Source organism: Vidua chalybeata, chromosome 11 (genome assembly GCF_026979565.1).
Source record: "Vidua chalybeata isolate OUT-0048 chromosome 11, bVidCha1 merged haplotype, whole genome shotgun sequence".
Taxonomy (NCBI): Eukaryota; Metazoa; Chordata; class Aves; order Passeriformes; family Viduidae; genus Vidua; species Vidua chalybeata.
In genome coordinates, this window is record NC_071540.1 from 2,007,843 (window position 1) to 2,027,226 (window position 19,384).

Here is a 19,384-nt window from a genome sequence, read left to right on the forward strand (position 1 = left end):
GCTTGGACAGATGTTGTCTGTCTACCCCAGCACGTTCACAAAGCGCCTGTTGTGACTGGAATTTTACAGGGTCTGTCCCAAGTTATGTTTGTGCAGCACAGTGAATAGCTGCAGTTGCAGTGAATAAGAAGAATGTAAAAAATGTTAAATAGTGTTTTATTGCAGATTTAGAATGAGAAATGACCTGTAAGCCTGCAGAGTGGTGTTAGTCAGAAATATTTTAAATAGCTGTGCCTAGCGAGGGCAGCCATTCAAATACAGTGTGTGCTGTCTGCCAGAAGATGGTGCCCTAAAACACACTCTAGAATTGCAATTTTTAGAAGCTGTGATCAACTGCAAATGATAATTTTAAAATACAGGTCAGAATAGAGTGATTTGCAAACAAATCACCCAAATCCAAATACATATTAATATCCAAACTTCATATTCTGAAATGTTGGCTTATACTTAAAAGTATTACAACACAAATTAACATACAGGATCCAAACATGCAAAACAAAGCAATATAAACCCAATACAACTACCACTTCAAAGAAAATCAAAGCTTCAGTCTCCCATCCCAAAATATAAACACTTCTTAGCATAATTTTTTAATTAATTTCACGACATTTTCAGGGTTTTGTGTTTGTTCGGGTTTGGTCTCTTTTTTTATCATCAGGCTTAAAACAGACCAGAGATAAAAGAATAATCATTTATGTTCCTTACCAAGAAACTGATCAATTTTAAAAGTGGAAAACAGTTACCTCGTGGATGTCAAGGTATAATTTCATTGATTTCTTAATGCTGGAGACAAAGAAATAAATTGCAAAAAAGCAGGTAGCATCCAGTTCAGTAGGCAAATCTGCAGAGCAGCTTCAGATTGTTCAGTTGATGAAGTGAGACAAAGAACTCCCTCCTGCATTGTGTCAGGTCTGATATAACACACACACACCACAACACAAGCCATGGGATTTTTGCCATTGTCTTCACCCGAGCTAAAGTTTCCACAGGGAGTTCTTACACTGACAGCTTCCCTGCCTTGTTGGTAATAAACTGTTTGCAGCTCGGGGAAGCAAAGGCCAGCAGAGCAGCAGGTCTCCCTGCCTGCTGGCTCGGGCAGTGCTCCCTTGTAGGTGCTGGCAATTACAAGGACAGGAGAGCTCTGCCTGGGAGGCCCGGCCAGCTGATATTCACAGATCAATAACTCCACCTGCCTGTTTTGCTCCCTTTAAGCCTTAAACAATGGTGTTTATTTAACAGAAGCAGCTGGCTTTCCTTAATGTCTGATTTTCTGAGATAACTTAAAATCAGGCATAAGGCTAACCACACCAAACCATGAAATGAAGTTCAGCTTTAATAACACTCCCATAGCTCTTGTGCTCTCAGTTGCAGAAGTGTCAGTCTTTTTGCAGTATATACGTGTTACTGCTGGTTGCTATAATTAAGCAAATTTTGAAAATTAGGTAGGGAGAAAACCACATCAGGATTGTCAATCTGTAACTACCCAGTATTTTGGATTTTCATGTATCCAACAGTGAAGAGAACGATGAGACAGTACAGCAACAGCAGCTTTCACTCCAGTCTTTGTTTGCACAGCCTGGTACAGATGGTCCTGTATGAGCCATGCAGCAGTGCTGCGTGTGCTATGTACCACTACAAGCACATTTATTCCACCTGTATGGCCCACACCTGGGGCTGTACTGCAGATAAATGTGAGCTTCTTCACATGTGTGACACAAGAACAACTCCCTGGTGGAGAGGGGGCCAGAAGCATTGCCCCTGCAGCAGGGCTGAGATGGGAACACAGTACCAGGATGTTACTTACCAAGCATAAACTTTCTAACAGTAAAAGTAAGTGATTTTTACCATTTGATCCACGCTGCTTACTAAAAAGGGCTGTTTCCTTAGACTCCCCAGTATGATTTTCCCATAAGTTCATACCCAACAAAGTCCATGCTTTCATGACTCAAGTTCCAATATACTTAGTGCAGAAACCTGCTGGCAGCAGAAGAGAACAGAACTGCCTCAAAAGGCAGAGCAAGGGCAGATTTGTGGCTCAGAAGAACAGAGCTACAGAAGGGCACTGTTGCTGAAAGCTGCAGCTTCAGCTCTGCAGTTCCTGCTGTAAGGATACCTGCCCAAAATGTTTCCTCGCATGAGTACATGGGCAGGGCTTCCCAGCATGTCCTACCCACAGATTAATAATAAAGCTATCAAATGTTGGAAGGTTAAATAAAAAACCAACAAAACAAACAGCAACAAGAAAAACCAATTGAAAAAAAAAAACCAACCAAAAAAAAAAAAACCCAAAAAAAAAAAAAAAAAAAAAAAAAAAACAACAACAAAAAAAACAAAAAAAAAAAACCAAACAAAAAACCCCCAAAACAAAACAAAGTGCCCTTAAAACTGAGTATATTTTCTTGACATGTGCCCAAGCTGTCCAAGAGCCTCTCCCAGTTTCTCCGGAAGACAACCTTACAAAAACTGACACTAAGTGGTGCTAAATCAGTAACAGGAGAGAACAGCCTCGTACAGGCCCCAGGAATGAAGGAAGGAGCTCTGCAGCAGTACACTTGAGGGCAGCAGGTCATGAGATGCTCACTGCCACAAACAAACTTCATCCCAGGTGGGGCAGACGAAGCCTCAAGTTAAAGGTGGTCTCCATGCGCTCTGTGGGAGGAAGCTCTCTTTGTTCTTGTGCCCGTGTGGCACAGCTGACAGCACCGTTTGTGTCTGTGCTGACAACTTTACCAGGCTCCGTGGCTTGAATGGGACAGGGAGTTGAGCTGCTGCCGTGATGCCCCTCACAGCCAGGCACATTCCCTGGGCAGTGGTTGCTGCTGGTCCCCGCGGGAGCAGCGAGGGACTGCACCAGGACACCCTGCTGCAGAGGTGCCTTCCACCACCACACACCTGCAGGCTACTGGTGAAATGTAACTTGTTCCACAAGTACCACACGTGGTAGCAGCTTGTTTAGGAGATGGGCAAAAAGTGTAATGAAAGATGTGAACACAGAAAAGAGCACTTGATTCCCAAGAGTGGTGGTGTTTGCTTATGTATGTCCACATGGATGTGGACCGCCTCTGTCATGCCTAACAGATTTGTTTTTCAGGTCTTGCTCTGCACATTTACATGGTTTCTTGGATTTTTTTTTTCCTGCCACCCCTGCACACACAAGAAAACCTATTGCAAATCAATTGCCCTCCACTGCTGGGGACCTTTTTGAGTACACAGTTGCTTTTAACGTTTAATTAGGTCTGATAACAGAATAAAATGTTCTTGGCACAGCAGAGTGCCTATAGCTCAAACCTGAGCCATATTTCTGTCCTTGCAGGGTGCTCAGCACCCAGCAGTGTAAGGACACCCATCAGATATCTGTTGTTAGGTCTTTGTCAGCATTTCTGCCATCAACACAAATGATTGTCAGGGAGCTGCAGCTCAGTTTAAAAACAAAAAAAACCAAAACAAAACAAAACAAAAAAAAACCAAAAAAACCCCACAAAAACAAAACCAAAAAAACCCACAAAAAAACCCAAAAAACAAACAAAAAAGAAAAAAAAAAAAAAAACCCCACTGTAATCTACAGTTTAGTATTGGGGGTCTCATTCAGTTGCTGTTTTGAGGGGTTGTTTTCTGACACTCTTTTCTGTGAGCACACAGATGTAAATAGCAAGCGGAGCCGGGGTGTTCGTCACACCCGTCGGAGCTTGGTAAGATGAAGCTCTTGCAGTCACATACACACAGTAGCTGCTTTTTTACACTCCCGTCAGCTCACAGATTGCTCTAGGCCACAATATGTTTATCATATGTCTTAGGGCTGCCTTTTTTTTTTTTTTTTTAAGACTTAATAAAAAACTGGCAACAATGCTCAGCTGCCGTGCTACAAACACAAGTCCTTTCAGCGGAGGCACCCAGCCAGCCCTGGGGACTCCGCACAGGTGCGGGGCTGCTCCCGACCCTCGGCCCCCGCAGCGATGCCGGTGTTTGTGCGGGGCAGCCCCGGCCGCAGGTGGGGCAGAGCCGCCCCCTCCCCACGCGGGACGAGGCCGCGGGTCCTGCCGGAAAGCTCCAGCGAGGGGCGCGGGCAGCGGAGCCCCCCCCCGGGCCGGGACCCCGAGCGCTCCTGCCCGGGCGCTCCGTGCGCGGCTCCCCGGGGCTGCCCGAGCCCCGCGCGGGGACCCCCGGCGCGGTGACAGCCCCGCCGCCGCCGCGGCACCGCCCGCCGCCAGCCCCGGGCCGGGCTCGGCCGGCCCCAGCCGAGGAGGGAGCTGCCGACCCCGCCGCCGAGCAGCGCCGCGGCCGCCCTCTCCCTGACTGACTCGGGGAAAATCATTGTTTGGCTCCGGCATTAGCTACATTCCAGCGGGACGCAGCGCCCAGTCTCCTTCCTCGCATTCCTGCCCCACACAAAGGAGTCCCTGCCTCGCCGCGCCCCGCGCCGCGCTCGCCGCGCCGCAGAGCCCCTCCGGGCCGGCCGCCGCCTTCGCCCCCGCCCGGGGGTGCGGGCGGGCCGCGGCCCCGCCGCGGGGCGGCCGCCGGGGGCGGCGGGGGCAGGGACCCGCCGAGCGCAAATTCCTCCGCGCAGCGCGCCATTGACTGGACCGAGCAACTTATTTAAGGCTGGAAAGTGACACAGGGGCGCCTCGTCTTGTGCCGGCCGCGCTCCGCCGGGCAGCCCGGCCGCACCGAGCCCAGTGCCGGGGCGCGGGATGCCGCCCGGGTGACCGCCCCGAGCCCGGCCACCGCCTCGCAGCTCTCCGGACAGGAGCCGCGTCCCGCCGCTGCCCCGCCAGGACCGCGGGAAGGGGTTTTCTTTTGGGGTACTTTTTGTGTTGCTGGATTTCAGGATTTTTTCTCTTTTTTTCTTTTTTTTTCTTTTTTTTTTTTTTTTTTAAGTCCTCTTCTTTCTCCGCTCCGGGCTGCGCTTTCGCGGAGAGTTCACCGCCCTTCCCCGCCCCGCGCCGCCGGGCTCCGGCAGAGCATGGAGAAGTACGAGGAGGACATGGCACTGAAGGCCACCAAGTTCATGGAGGACCTGTCCCTGTACGAGCCCTGCCCGGAGGGTCCGTACGGCCGGGGCGGCCGCCGGGACCTGATGCTGCACCCCGACCTGGAGGAGACCAAGCGGGTCATCGCCGCCCACATGACGGCGGAGCAGCGGGGCCGGAAGATGAACGGCACCGCCGCGCCGCCGCCGCCCGCCGAAGGCTTCCCCGCCGCCGCCCCCTGCGGCAAAGCCGCCCCGCTCCGCGCCAACGGCCGCGCCGCCGCCGAGCCGCCGCCGGGCGCGGGCCCGCCGTGCTGCGAGGAGGGGCTGTGCACCCGCTCCGAGGTGGCTCTGCCCTGCTACAGCGGCTTCGCCGATAAGGGCAAGCGCTACTCGGCCGAGGGCTACCGCTACGCCGCGGGCAGCGCCTACGAGGGCGGCTACGTGGCCAAGGGCGGCGGACGGGCGCCCGGCGGCCCGGACGGCAAGTTCGGCGCCGCCAGCCCGCGGGCCAGCCTGGCCGCCGCCTCGCCGGGCCCCGCCGCCGAGCACGGCAAGTTCTCCAGCCCGCGCTCCAGCCTGGGCGGCGCGGTCGCGCTGCCCTACGAGAAGTTCTCCAGCCCCCGCTCCAGCCTGGTGGTGCCCGGGCAGGATAAATACGGCAGCCCCCGCGCCAGCCTGGTGCAGTACGACGGAGCCGCCCTCAGCCCCCGCTCCAGCTACGCCAGCACGGCCAGCGACACCAGCAAACACTCCAGCCCCCGCGCCAGCCTCACCGGCTACGACGGCGGCGGCAGCAAGCCCAGCAGCAACCGCACCAGCGGCATCAGCATGGGCTACGACCAGCGCCACGCCAGCCCCCGCTCCAGCACCGCCAGCCAGTACTCCTGCACCGCCAGCCCCCGCTCCAGCTACTCGGACTCCAGGTACGGCCCGCCGGGCAGCGCCGAGCCCGAGGGGGCGGGCGGCACCGGGCTCGCCCTGGCTAGCCCCCGCTCCAGCCTGTGCGGCCCCGAGGGCCGCGGCTCGGCCGGCCCCGCCGTGGTGAGCCCCCGCTCCAGCATCTCCAGCCAGAGCTCGCGGAGCTCCCGGGGCTCCATGAGCGCCTATCCCGAGCTGCAGCTGCCGTCGCCCCGCTCGTCCCTGCTGGGGCCCGGGCTGCAGGAGGACGGCGCCGTGCCCGAGCTGGGGGACGTGTACCACCGCATCCATGCCCAGTCCCCGCCGCGGCACGACCAGCAGCACCCGGCCGGCGCCCCTGAGCCGCCGCCCCCCTACGCCTACAGCCCGACCAAAGGCTCCGCTTCGGCTCCCAAATTCAAGCTCCCCTACCAGGTGACGCCGTGCCGGGAGAGCGGCCCCAGCCAGGCGGAGAGGCGGCTGGAGGCGCTGACGCTGGAGCTGGAGAAGGAGCTGGAGATGCACATGAAGAAGGAGTACTTCGGTGAGTGGGGCGGGGGGAGCGGGCGGCTGGAGGGCGGCGGTGTGCGGGGCCTGCCGACGCGGGCGGCTTCGGCCGTGGAGAAGGCCGGGCGTGCGATGCCCGGGGCTGCTCTGGACCAGGTGCCTGCTGAAGTCTCACATGGCCACAGACACTGTCTGGTGTCCGAAGCGCCTGCACCATAGTTTACTCCCGGTATGTGAACTCTCTCCCGTCTCTTCCTAGCACCGTTTGCTGGGATGTGTGATGCTTCCCATTCCACGTGCGGTTGGGAGACTTGTCTGAAGCGTGAAGAGAGCTGCTTGTGCACTCGGGGCTTACAGTGATCCTCGTTTGTCTCCCTTCCTCACGGGCTGCTGAAGCTTCTCTGCTAACTTCCAGCATCCCAGAGGATGTGGTGTTTGCGATCCTGCTCTCGATCTGTGGCAACTTTTTTAGATGATGAGTATGGCTGGTGGAGCAGTTCTTAGTGCCTCGTTCAATTAAATCTTTGTGCTAGGTCAGAGTACCTGTGGGAGCCCAGCATTGTTCCTGCCCCCCGAGGCCTCGCAGGGTCTGCTCAGCACACAGGGACGTCCCTGGGACCACAGGGGAGTTTGGAGGAGAGGAGCCCTCGGCCCTTGCTGAGGTTAAGTCGGTCTGTTGGTCGCCTCCTGAATTTTTGTTGCTTTTTTTTATGGGAGAAAAGTAACTTCTTGAAATGTGGATATTCTTGAAATGCAGATGAGTGCACGTGTTTTGTAGCCACAGTAGTTAGGACTAGGCTCCCCTGCCTGTCTTACTTTGTACTGGATGGTGAAGGCTAAAAACACCTGTGAAAAGTTGATCCTGGAGCGTGCAAATTCTGCCCTGGCTCTCCTGCGCAGGTGAGCGGCAGCTGCGGCACCGGGCAGGCCTCGGGAGCAGCTCGATCGTTCCCTGCTTGAGCAGAGCTCCGCACGGGGATGTCAGAGCTTCCGCAGGGGAGGGAGGGAGAGGCCTGGGAAGGTGAGGGGGTGTGCATGAGCCAGCCCATCCGAGGCCTTGGGGGGAGCGGTTTTGTGCGTGCTTTGTGTGCTGCCCGGCCGTGTGCGTTCCTGCGGATGGGGCCATGTGTCACCTTGGTCGCTGACTCAGTGGCGAGGCTCAGCGTGCTTTTGGCGCAGCGTTGGGGTGCTCTGCGGGGAAGGAGTTGCAGGGCTGCCTTCGTTGTCTGGGAGAGGGACCTGGGCCGGTCAGTGGAGGTAGCTAAGTGAGTAGCCACCCCTCTACCAGGAAAACCTTCCCGTAAACTGCAGTGGCAGAGTTTCTCCAAGCTTTTGTGCCCAGACAAAGGAGGCTGAATGCAGTGCTTACTGCCTTCCTTCATCCGTCTAGGGCTGATAAGGAAGCTGATGGATCACCCGCTGGATCTTTTGCAGTGTTGGCACTTTGTGGCAAGCACATTTCTTTCTCTCTCAGGATTTTTTCATAGAGCAGCACAGAGGAAAGAAAGAGAAAACAATTTTTGTTTCTGCTCCTTGTTTTTCTCATGTGGAATGTACTTGGAGAATTGTTTACCTGGGGTGATTGCTTGATTGGATTCTGGTGAGGATTGTTTGAGCCTGATGGCCAATCCAATCCAATGTGTCTGGACTCTGGCAAGGAGGGTCACGAGTTGTGGGGGAGTTAGATATGGTAGTTACAAAAGTAGGTTTGTAGTTTTAGTATCTCCTTTATATAGTATATTAATATATTATAGCATAGTTATAATAAAGAAATCATTCAGCCTTCTGAACTGGAGTCAGACATCAGCATCTCTTCACACTGAAGAGATTTTCATCTGCGTTTACAACAGCACCTGGCATGATGCTCCTCAGCAGCTGAGGGACCCTGCTGAGGGCAGTTCTGGTTCCCTTCGGAGGGTGTGCAGAAGCTGCATGGGGCTTGTAACACATTAACTGCAGGAGATGTTACCTTCAACATTTCCAAGGTCTGCAGTGAGAGACTGAGGAATAAAATATAAGAACAAGTTACCTGTCCTGAGCCTCTGTGAAGTGTTTCCAGTGGGTGGGAAAGCTGGGTGTGCAATCAGGGGCTCCAGGAGCAAATGTGGGGAATCTGTGTTGGGGATAGATTTTCATGTTTATCAGAGTTTGGCTGTTGCAGGTGCCCCTGCTTGCACGTGTGCTCCCAACCTTGGGAGATGCACCCAGTGCAGGATGGGCAGTGGGCCTGTGCCTGGGCAGCCTCAGGAGCTCTGGAGGCTCCTGCTGTGGCAGCACCGAGGAGCACTACTGTCACTTCTCCCCTGGAAGCAGATGAAACCCAGAAAACTGCTGCTTTGAAAGAGAAAGTTGATTTCTGTGAGTTGTTGAGGTTTTGATAAATCCTGGTGGATTTGATCCCACCTTTTTGTTTCAGATGATCCATGTTGGTGAATACTGAGTTTCGGCTGAGCCAGTGCATGAGAGACTGGCAGGGCTGACCAGAGGCTGTTGGGTCAGAGTGAAAGAGAGTGAGAACAGAATAGGGAGAAGTCTGTTTTCAGTTTGACTTACCTGAGAGTGTCTTAAGTTAATAACAGGAAGCAATGAAAATGCCTTGATTTTCATTGCAGTTTGTACGTGCTGCAGCTGTGAGCTGTCTGCACAGCACCGGTGAATGGCACACTCCAGAGGTAGTGGTGGGTGTTCCTTGGTGCCTGTGGAGAGCAGAAGTGTTGAGCCAATAGGTCCAACAAGGTAGAGGGAACAGAGGAGATGCTTTACTGCTGCTTAATTAGATGAGCTCAATTGTCTAATGAGTGAATGCTGGTATGAGGACACCAGGTATTTACTGTGCTCTGTGTCCTGTCCTCATATTGTTGTTGTCTGCCCCCCACACCCCCAGTAAAATTACAAATTGAGCAGTGTGCTATTTTGAAACTGAGGTCAAGGGACTAGCCAGCTGTGCTTGGAGGAGGAGCAGCTCTACCCTGCCTCCGTGCTGGTCTGGGTCAGTTTCTGTGAGTGTTCCCTCAGGGGTGCTGGTAGGCCCTGGCTGCTTTCCCACACCTCCCTGCACTGCTTCAGGAAGGACTCACAGTCTGGGACACATAAATACGAGATGGGGAGAAGTGCAGGGTCTGATCTCCAGAGAGGCCCTGGGGGAGCCAGGCCAAGCAGGGTGCAAGCCCTCAGGTCTGGTGCACTCCCAGCTGCCTGCCTGTGCTGCTCTGCTCTGCAGGAGCTGACAGTGCTGTGCTGGGAGCTTTGCTTTACTGCTCCAGCTTCTCCAGGCAGTGGTGCATATGGAGAGAGAAGGAAGATGCTCTCCTACGCTTGGTTTAATCTGAGTAAAGATGCCAGTGCTGCCAGAAGAAAGGCTCTGCCTCTGCCCAGTTGCACAGGTGAGGGACAGCACCATTCCACTTCCATGTGCTCCCACCAACACCTTGCAGCCACCTGCACTCCCTGATCTGATGGAAACAAAGCCTGCAGAGAAGGAGGGAGAAGAGGGAAGGTTGTTTGGGGCTGGATTGGTGGGTTGCTCCAACTCATTCTTGTCAGAGATGGCTGGAGCTGACCCAAGGCAGAGGGTGCAGGCAGGGCTCCAGGAAGCAGAGACCCATCCTTTGGCAGCAGCTGAATTGGGTAAAGCTGCGAGACTTTGTTCCCTTGTAGCTGCTTCCTGTGCATTCCCTGTCCAAGCCTCTTCCTCCTCAACCCTCTGAGACCTGTGTCAAGGTATGACAGTTTAGTAAATGTGCTTGGTTTAGTGGCAGATGCTGAAAAGTGAGGTAATAAAAAAGTACTTTCACTCATTTTCATAACTCTTTTGAGCTGAACATTGATATGAGATGAGGTAGAAGTTGTTTCAGGGTTGTTTTTTAAATGGAATGTTCATCCTGAGGTGTCAGCAGGACATTGGTGGGTGTTGGAAAGTCACGAGCTCAGGCACTGTCTTAAAATCTGTTTTCTTTGCAGAATACTTCAGTCTGATGTCTAGGTGTTGGAAAAAAAGTGTGAGGTTAAAGTTGTATTTTGGCACACCCATCCAAGTCATGCATCCTTGTGGGACTGACTGTAAACCTGTGGCTCGTCACCTGCCAGGCAGGGAAAGGTCCATGTTGAGCACTTGGGCTGATCTGGCTGTTACTTCTGCAGCAGATCTCTTTTTGGTGTGTCATCAGCAGTGTAGGAGGGTGGGTGCAGGCAGCAGTCACACACTGCTGGCAGCCCCTGCTGTGCTGCAGACATCCCCCAACAAGGGTTCTGCTCACCTTGGCCACGGTGGTGGAACCCAGCACAAGAAGTGACTTAATTGTCACACTGTCCTCTCCTGAAGCTGCAAGAGGTGCCTGATCCTGGGGAGGTGGGGAGTGCAGATGCCTGCCTGTGCAAAGTCCAGAGAGATGAGCAAGTCTGCAGCTCTCCTTGTCCTTCAGCTCCCCCTGTGCAGGCAATGCCCTCTGTGAAGTTGCTTCTCCCCATCTCTGCACATCCAGAGCCTCGCCAGCCCTGGCTACCTGCTCACCCCCCCCCAGCTGAGATGCAGAGCAGAGTTCAGACCACGTGTGGTGCTCCTCAGCCAGAACAAGTGTTCCTGTCCCAGAGCTGCCACCTTCCTGCCTTCCAGGGGCAGCTTTGTCCTCATCCTGCAGGAAAAGCCAGGGGACTTGAAGGAGGTTTGCCAAGGGAAGCAGGGGTGTCTCAGGGTGAGACACAAAGGCTGGATTCTGTTAATAATGCAGTCCTCAGTTTAGCACAGCCCTGCTGAGTAGCCTTGACTTTTGAGAGCTCTCTCTTTCCAGAAAGCCATCCAGCAGTACCACCACATGTTTTTTTGAGAACCACCAAGAAACAGTGCTGATAACATGGTGTTGAGAAGCCTTTGGCTTGGTAGGTGAGGGAAGGGAAGACTGGGTGAAGGGAGGAAATAAATCTCTAGACCCATCCAGGCCCTCTCTGCCCTTTATGTACATAGTCATCCATGTAAATCTGGATTTGAGTCCTGCAATATGCTCATGAATTCAGAGTTGTATGTTTGTGCTTGTTCTGTGTGTGCAGGTTGAAGGGTGTTTATGCAAGTGAGATCAAAATTAAGACAGGTAACATTGGTAAATCTCTAAAAGCTGTATTGCACAGAAATGAAATTTGGAAATTTGAATGAAATTTAGATGAGCTTGCAGTTGGTGAACAGAACACTCAAGAGATTTGCTATGGAGTTCTTTTCAGTCTTAACAATTCCTGAAGGTTTCTTTGTGAAATATTAGTTCTTTCCTGTTTCCATCAAAGTAAAGGTAATGATTGATACATCATATCGTTTGGGGGGATAAGCAAAGGTTTATTGTCTGGTAATTACATGATATTTCTTTTTTGCTGGGCTTTGACATTCATTCAGTGTTGGTAAGCAGCTGATGTCCTTCAGCATTTGCAGTTGAGGCTTCCCGAGGAAAAAATTGCCTTTGATAGGCAAACACTTGAATAGAAATAAACTCACATGGTGGGGTCCCTGAAGTGTTCAAACAGACTGTGTACCTCAAGAGTTCTGTTTTTTTATAATCTCCCTGTTACACCTGGAAAATACATTGCTGAAACTAATTTGAGAGTGGTCAGGCTTCTCTGGCCAAAGAGCAAGAAAGCCTCAGAAGGGGGTCAGGCAGGGGAGGTGTGTGCTCACAGGGGAGGGAGCAGTGGGAGCTGCTGGGTGGGAGCAGCATCCTCGTGGCTCATGGCCACCAGGAGCCTGTCCCCTGAATGAGGCAAGGAAATCATGGTGGGAGTGAGAGTCTGCAGCTGGAACATCAGCCAGAGGGAAGGAGGAGAAGGAAGGTGGGGCGACAGAAAGTAGAAGGAATTAACATGGAAAAAGCATGGGATAACACAAGTCTACAGAGCTGGGAAAAGGGAATTTTGTCTGTGGCATGAAATATGCTATGAGGGATGCTCCTGAGATGCTTCTTGCAGTCCCTGCTAGCCATGTGCATCCTTATGACTCTCCTTGAAGTTGAGAACAGTAGGGGGGAGTTGTGGAGTGTGTGTGGTTTTGTTTTACTAGGTACTAGATACATGTAGCATGTACAATTAACATGAAATGGGAATTTGGATGGCTGTAACTTGGATAGAAGCCTGTGTTATAAATGGGGACAAACATTTTCTTAGTTGCAGGACACTTGACTGTGGATGGGATATTGCTTCATAGCAAATGGGATTTTTTGTTTCTTTTTATTGCACACGCTTTTACTCTGTTAAAAATGAAAGCACTGTGTGTAAAAGGAAAAGGAGAAAAACCTTCTTCCAAAGAACTGCCACATGTTTGATTAGGGGTACCGAGGTGAGGTTTGTGTCTGCAGGACAAGGGTTGGTGTAGGCATGAGCACTGCTGTGCTGGTACCTGGTTTGTGACCTCCTGTGCTGCCCCAGGGCTTGGGGGATGTTCCTGTGAGTGACCAGCAGGCTTTGGGGCCAGGCTGTGCAGCAGGAGGGTCCCCTCGTGTGCAAGGGGAGGGAATGTGTGCAGGGGCTGAGGGGAGCCTGTGCTGCAGCTGGGTTTGGAGTGGGAATGCTGTGAGAAACACTGAGCAATTCATTGCTTCTCCTCAGCTTTTAGGGTTGTCACAAGCTCCAGGCCAAGGCTGTGGTGCTTTCCTCAAGGATAAATCCCAGAAGTAACATCAGGTTTTTAAACATACCCTTCCCCCTTTGCCTACCCCCTCACCCCAAAAAAACCCCAATCAGCTCTGCTCTCTCAGGTGGGTCAGGGAGACATCCCAAGCAAGACTGTAAGTCAGAAATGGCTCTGTAGCAGAATTGAACTTGCATTGGCAGTTGTTTCCCTCGCCTCTGTGCTGGATCTTCCACAAAGATTTTTGGGTGTGAATGTCCTGTTTGAGGTCCAGTCACTCACTGGAGGTCCATACATGGTGGTGAACTGGGAGGAAATCCCATTTTAGTGACTTTAATGGGTTCAGTGGACCCAGTTTGCAGAATAGAAATGGTACCCTGCTGTGAAGGAGCAAGGAACTGTCAAAGTAGCTGGTTTTATAATTTGATTGAAGTTGACTTTTTTCCAGTGGAAAATGTTCTTGAAGTTGTAGAATTTTTACATCTAAAATGTGTGAATGATACAAGTTTGTGTGCTACCACTGATGGCTTCATGGCAGCTGGTCTAGGTTGAAATCCTTAATATCCACAGTTAATAAATTAGGATGTAAATGGCTCTTAGCTGTGGATATTGGGTACTTAGAAAACACTCTCAAAGCGAATTTGCCTAATTCTGAAGTGGTTTTTTTTTAATGCTAAAATGATTATTAAAAAATGCCCCAAACTTGGCAAAGTAATTTTCATGTATATATTAGGATTGTTCAGCAATGGAAAGAAAGGAAACTAACAGTGATAAGCCAAGTAGTTTTACTAAGATCAGAACATTTATGCAGGCATTTAATAAGCTCTGCACTTGGCCTTCTACCTACATCATGTGTCCCAGATATCTCAGGACAGCACTTCACAGCACATTGGCAGAGTCTGGTTGACTGTTAATATAATTGTTAAATAGTTAATATGATTGTTAAATAATTTCATGTTCTGTGGCTGGAGCAACTGAATGTCCTAGAGTGTGATGTGGTGGTTGATTTTTGTGCCCATCCAGGACAAAGTGCATCCTCTGTGACAGGGAAGGGGATGTGTGAAATAAAGCAAAACTGAAGCAGCCAGAAGGATGGGATGCAGGAATGTGCATGATGTCTGTAAGTTTTATGAGGCGCTTGGAAAGGCTCACTTTGGAGGGCTGTGTTCAGCTGCCTGAAAGGTTCAAGTCCTGACAGGACCGTAGTACCTGGGGTTGTGATGTGGCACTGCTTGGAGCTGCTCCAGGGGTGTGACAGCTCCTGAGGCTGGCAGCAGGATTCCTGCTGACTTATTAGCCTTCAGCTCTGAACAAAATTAGCAAATGTGCTAATGATCAGCCAATAAATGTGGTGTTTGGCTGGATTTTTATATGATTTTTCAATGTGCTAGTGTGGGTGCTCTCTCTGGAAGTGAGTTTTCTGCTTTTTTTTTTTTACACTGGAGCAGATAGTTCCATTCTATGGTATGTGTTATCTCTTCTTATTAACCTCACTGGGTTGTTCTAGCTCCCTGTCAGCATAGCCTTGCTTGTTACTGTGCTGAGACTGAGCACAAAAAAGCAGCCAAGCAAGTCATGTATCTCTTCCAGCTGGAGTATTTCACGTTGTCTGAAACTTCATTCCTTGTTTTTTGGAGCAGTTTTTACTAAATCTCCAAAGTCACATTTATGGTTCCAGCAAACTTTTAAGAAAAGGCCTGTGAGTGGTGAAGGAACAAGGCCTGCACCCAGAGCACAAGCACTCACTGATGCTCAGCTGGAGCTGCCGTGCACACGGCGTGGAGGGGCTTGCACAGGGACTCGGCTGGGGGGTCAGGATTGATTGGAGTGATGCCTATTTCCACGCTGGAGCTGGAGAAGTTCTTATTGGCAAGTTTTGCATGAAAATCTGTGGGCAGTCGAGTTTGAGCCTCTGTTCTGTGTGGCTGGGGCTGGACTCCAGTGGCAGCACAAGCCACAGGCTTACCCTCTGCTGCTGGGGAAGGGCTCCAGTGGCAGCTGTGCCTGGCCTGGTAAACACCAACTTGGGCTGGTGCTGCCCACCAGGGCTGAGCTGCCCTGGGGCCCTGGTGGTGCCCTTGTGCAGGTGGATTCAGGCACCCCTGATGGGCTTTTGAGCAGAGAATTGAGTTCCTCAGGTGCCAGGGATGGCAAATCAAGTGACTTGGGAAGAGAGATGTGATTGGGCTGGAATAATAGCACAAATACTTACTGATCTCCCCCAAAAGATGATCTCCAGGCTTAACTGTGAAGTCTTTAATTGTAGGCAGCAGCAGTGAAGTGCATTTGGTGTCCTGTGAGGGTTAATGTGTGTGTTTGGGAGTGTGGGGAGAGCTGCAGGGAAGGCAGTGTGCAGTGGTAAAGAGTGTCAGGATCAGAGGTTGTCATGAAATAGGGAGTGGATCAAACGGATGACCAGCAGGCATTTAATAGGTTACAAAAGATCATGTCTCATGTAATATTTTAAGAATTTGGCTGAACAAAGCTCAGAATGTATTTATAGTTTTTTGGAAAAGTAGATGACTATTGTGGAAGAACTGCTAGGGACTTTCATTGTTTCCCAGCCATCCAAACATTTATTTAATTGGTGAACTGTTTCACTGCTGACACCTCAGAACTCCTGGAAAGAGAAAACAAGATGTTTTCTTCCTTTAATGTGGTCACTTGAAAAAATTAGAAAATTTCAAAGCTAAAATAAAGAGAAACAAAAAGCCATTCCTAAATGCAGTTTGACAGTTGTACATGTTTAGATGCTCCAGCTGGCTTGGATCATATTTCCTGTGGTCTGTGGAGAGCCTGTGGCCTCTCCCAGGCATGGGAAATACCCTTTTGTTCTGGTGGTCATGGCACAAACCTTTCCCCTGTGCTGTAGCTAGTCCTCAGGGATGCCAGGGGTGCAGCTCCTGGGCTGGGCTGGGTGGTCCTGCTGCACTTTCTCAGTCTCCCTCTGTGCTGAGGAGGCACCAGGGGGGCACCAGGCAGGGCCAGTGCTGAATGGGTCCGTGGTTGGGTCAGGTGCTGTTGAAACACAGTTCATGGACGTCCCAAATCTTCACACCGCTAATCTGGAGCTCCTTTTTGTGCGAGTCTCTGGCAAGGGCAAAACTGCAGCATGTGTGGATTGGAAACCTTTGGTAGGAAGGGATTTCTGACCAGGTGGGAGAAGTATGATAGTGACTGTGATAAATCAGACATGGGCTTGGCTGAACTGAGCCAGCTGAGGACTCTGCTGCTGTGGCTGTTCTGGTTTCTTGCCCTTGTGGATATGACATTCCCTTCAGTAGTGTTAGAGTTAGAGCAGGATCTTGATTTTCTGTATTTGATGGTGTGAAATTCCTGCTAAATCCATTTGTTTGGGTCAAATATTGAATGACTGGAAAATAATCACTGATGGAGTGGTTCTGAGCAAAGGGATAGTGAATAAACTTTGTCACTTACCCGTGGTTTCCCCTGCTCACAAAAGTGTGTTAAGCTGGCCACGTGCTGCTCTCTCCCTGTTGTTGTCACCACATGAAATGCAGCCAGATCAGCCCCACTGGCTGTGGATGGTCTCACCTGTCACTCCCCATCTCTCCATAACTCTGCTGGTTCAAAGGGAATGTTGATTTTTGGCTTTATTAAAAGAAAAAGGGAAGAAGCAAAAGATACTGGAGTGCAATCTCAGCTAAGGCAAGACAGCTGCAAAGTAGGCAGTGGAAAGAGCTGTAACTGGTAAAATCTTGGACTCTCTGTTTCTCTGTGTTGTGGCAGTTGCTGTTAACCTTGGGCATCCCAGATGTAGGTGCATTCTCAGGTGTAGGTGAGGCAAACTGGCAATTCCTCGGGGAGCAAGGCAGAAGTTTTGATGAATGGCAGTAACTATTGCAGCTCTATTTTTTTGTTTTGTTTTGTTTTTGCCAGGGAGTTATATGAAAATTCTCTGCAGTTGATGGGTTGCCCATTTTTAATCAAAGCCATGTTTCCCAAATCTAAACACTCAATAGAAAACAGACCTGCACACCAATCAAGTGTGTTAGAGTCCATATTTGGAGCTGGTTTCAGAAATAAGCATGTAATTTTTTTGAAGTGTATGTCAGTAGCTGGTTGTCTTGCAAAGTCTCTTGGCTTGTTGTACCTGTTCCTGGCTAGAGCAGAGCTGGGCCTTGGCAGTGCGGCCCTGCAAAGCTGAAGTGATGCACTTGCTCTGCTGGAAACCCCCCATGGCTTGGGTGCAGACCTTTGTGGCTCAGCTCAGGGGCGTGAAATCCTCAAGACATCTCCAAATAAAATTCATGCAAAGTATTTAAAATTCTTGCAGTTTTATTTAGAAGATGGAGCACATCTGATAAACCCAGTGCTGCCTCATGAATGACATCCTGTTGGAGTCATGGGTGGCATGACTGACTTGTTTCTGGCAGCTGGGAGTCATCTGGAGTTGTTTTCATTACACCACGGAGATCAGGGAATGAGTAAATTCACACCAGTGCTTTTTCCTGGCCATGTTTCTGTGCCTGGCTTGTCCAGCAGCCCCTGCACCTCCCAGGCCATGCCCAGCATGGAATGGTCACGTGTATCCCTCTTTGTGCTGGGGCTGAAAAGGCTGTGCTGTCTGCCTGGGAACCTGGTGTTTTGACCGATACATAATTGTATCACAGCTTGCAGAAACTGGGGACTGAGCAGGTGGAGTCGGTGGTGTGGGACAGGGCTCTGATGCTCTGTGTCCTCTTTCAGCTTGTACAAAATCACTTCTGGGCACAGAGTTCCCAGATTGCTCTGCTCTCAGGACAGGGTGGAGGATGAGTGGATGGGATGGAGGCTGTGTCCAGATGTGAGTTGTGCTTTTCTTCTTGTAATCTTCTGCCCAGAGCAGGGGTCCTTAAAGGAATCCAGAGCTAAGGCTGGAGGGGATGTACAGCTCAGCTCCAGGTGAAGCACATGAACTGCAGGGTGTTCTAGGGATCACCCTGGTGCTGCCTGTGCTGAGTGAGTGCTGGGGCTCTGAGGACTCTTGCCGTTTTATTAATTTCATTTCTTTTACAGCAAAATAAAAGGTCTAAACTATTCTTACTTAATGACTTTTTATGAAATCTTGGCAGTCACTAGGTGCTAGACTCAGATGCTGTTTCACAAACAATTACAAAAAAGCTTGTTTTGCTTTGCCTAGAAAGAGAATCTCCCAGTCTTTCCATGTGTTTGTTTTGAGGGAGACACTCCAGTGTGAGGGTGGTGAGTGACAGTGCTGGGAGCCTGTTCCTGGAGAGTGGTGCAGCAGCACCTGCAGCTGGTCCCTGCCCAGTTCAGAGAGAGGGAAGAACTCAAATCCATGGCATTTTGTTTTATATATTACTCTATTCTAAAACCTTAAACTCTTAAGTTTTCTACCATGTAATATTACACACTTCTATTTAAACTACACACGCATAATCTTAGTTCTGTTATTCAATTTTGGAAGCCTTCTCCACAGCCTCAGGTCAAATGCAGTGTTCTCTTGGGGGTCAGTGCCTGTCAGCACAGAAAGTCTGAAATTCTCGGTAGCCAGGGTTCCAACAGGTTTGGGCCTGGGGCTTTGAGCCCAGCACAGATGAGGTTTGCCCCTTGCAGGAGTTTCTGGCAGAAAGCAAATGTGGCAATTCACTCACCAAATCCCTCATTGCCTGAGAGCAATGGGGCAATTCCACAAGTGGTAGAATGACTGGAGTGCCAGACCACACCTTCTAGAAAAGCAAACCCAAGAAACCTCCCTGACCTATTGAGAAAATGTATAAAGGGAAGGGATGGCTTGGGTTAGGCTGGAGCAGCCTTGCATGCTGTGAAAGAGCAAAGTGATGGTGACTCTTTTGGGAAAAGGCTTGCTCAGCCCCTCTTTCCCACCTGGGAGGAATCCAGGCCAGTGAAGAACCAGCCCAGAAAGAGGTGATCCACAGAGCCCGCCCCAAAGAAAATACTCTGAAGTTGTGCCAAGTGCAGACTTGCAAATCAGCTTCCTGGTGAGCCAAGTGTGTGAAGCTGTGCTTTTCCTTGCTTCCCACCCTGCTTCCCACCTCCAGGGACTGTGTCTGACTTCCCCATGGGGGTACCAGGAGGGATGATGGGCAGGAGCAGGGAGCAGCTCAGACCCATGTGGGGGCCTGGCTCTGGCTGGACACCACATCTCACTTTGTCTATCTGATTTACTTTTGTAACTCACCAGAGGGGAGTAAATGAACCCACAAAACAAAACCCCTGTGCTCCTGAGCTGAAGGACAAACCCTGGACTCCTTTGTGGCAGAACTTCCTTTCAAATTACTGGGTGTTTTGCTTGGCTGGACTGGCAGAATTGGGAAACCTGGTGTTAGATTATTGTAAGGTCAGAGAAAAAGTGCATTTCAAGACTGGGGGAAAGGACTTTGTTTTGTTTTTCTGACAAAATACCCCTTGAAGAGTAAGCATTG

The 19,384-nt window shown here is 50.7% G+C and overlaps 1 protein-coding gene across 2 annotated transcripts in view; it reads left to right on the top strand.

Moving 5' to 3' along the window:
• Positions 1 to 4,587: 4,587 nt before the first annotated feature.
• Positions 4,588 to 19,384, top strand: part of WTIP (WT1 interacting protein) — an 85,900-nt gene continuing 71,103 nt past the window's right edge. The window contains exon 1 of one of the 2 annotated variants that reach the window (XM_053953190.1): positions 4,588 to 6,410. In XM_053953190.1, the coding sequence (XP_053809165.1) occupies positions 4,961 to 6,410 (1,450 nt within the window). In that variant the 5' untranslated portion in view covers positions 4,588 to 4,960. Of the gene's footprint in view, positions 6,411 to 6,556; positions 6,603 to 19,384 lie in introns of those variants that run through there. The other variant, XM_053953191.1, reaches the window with a different exon arrangement.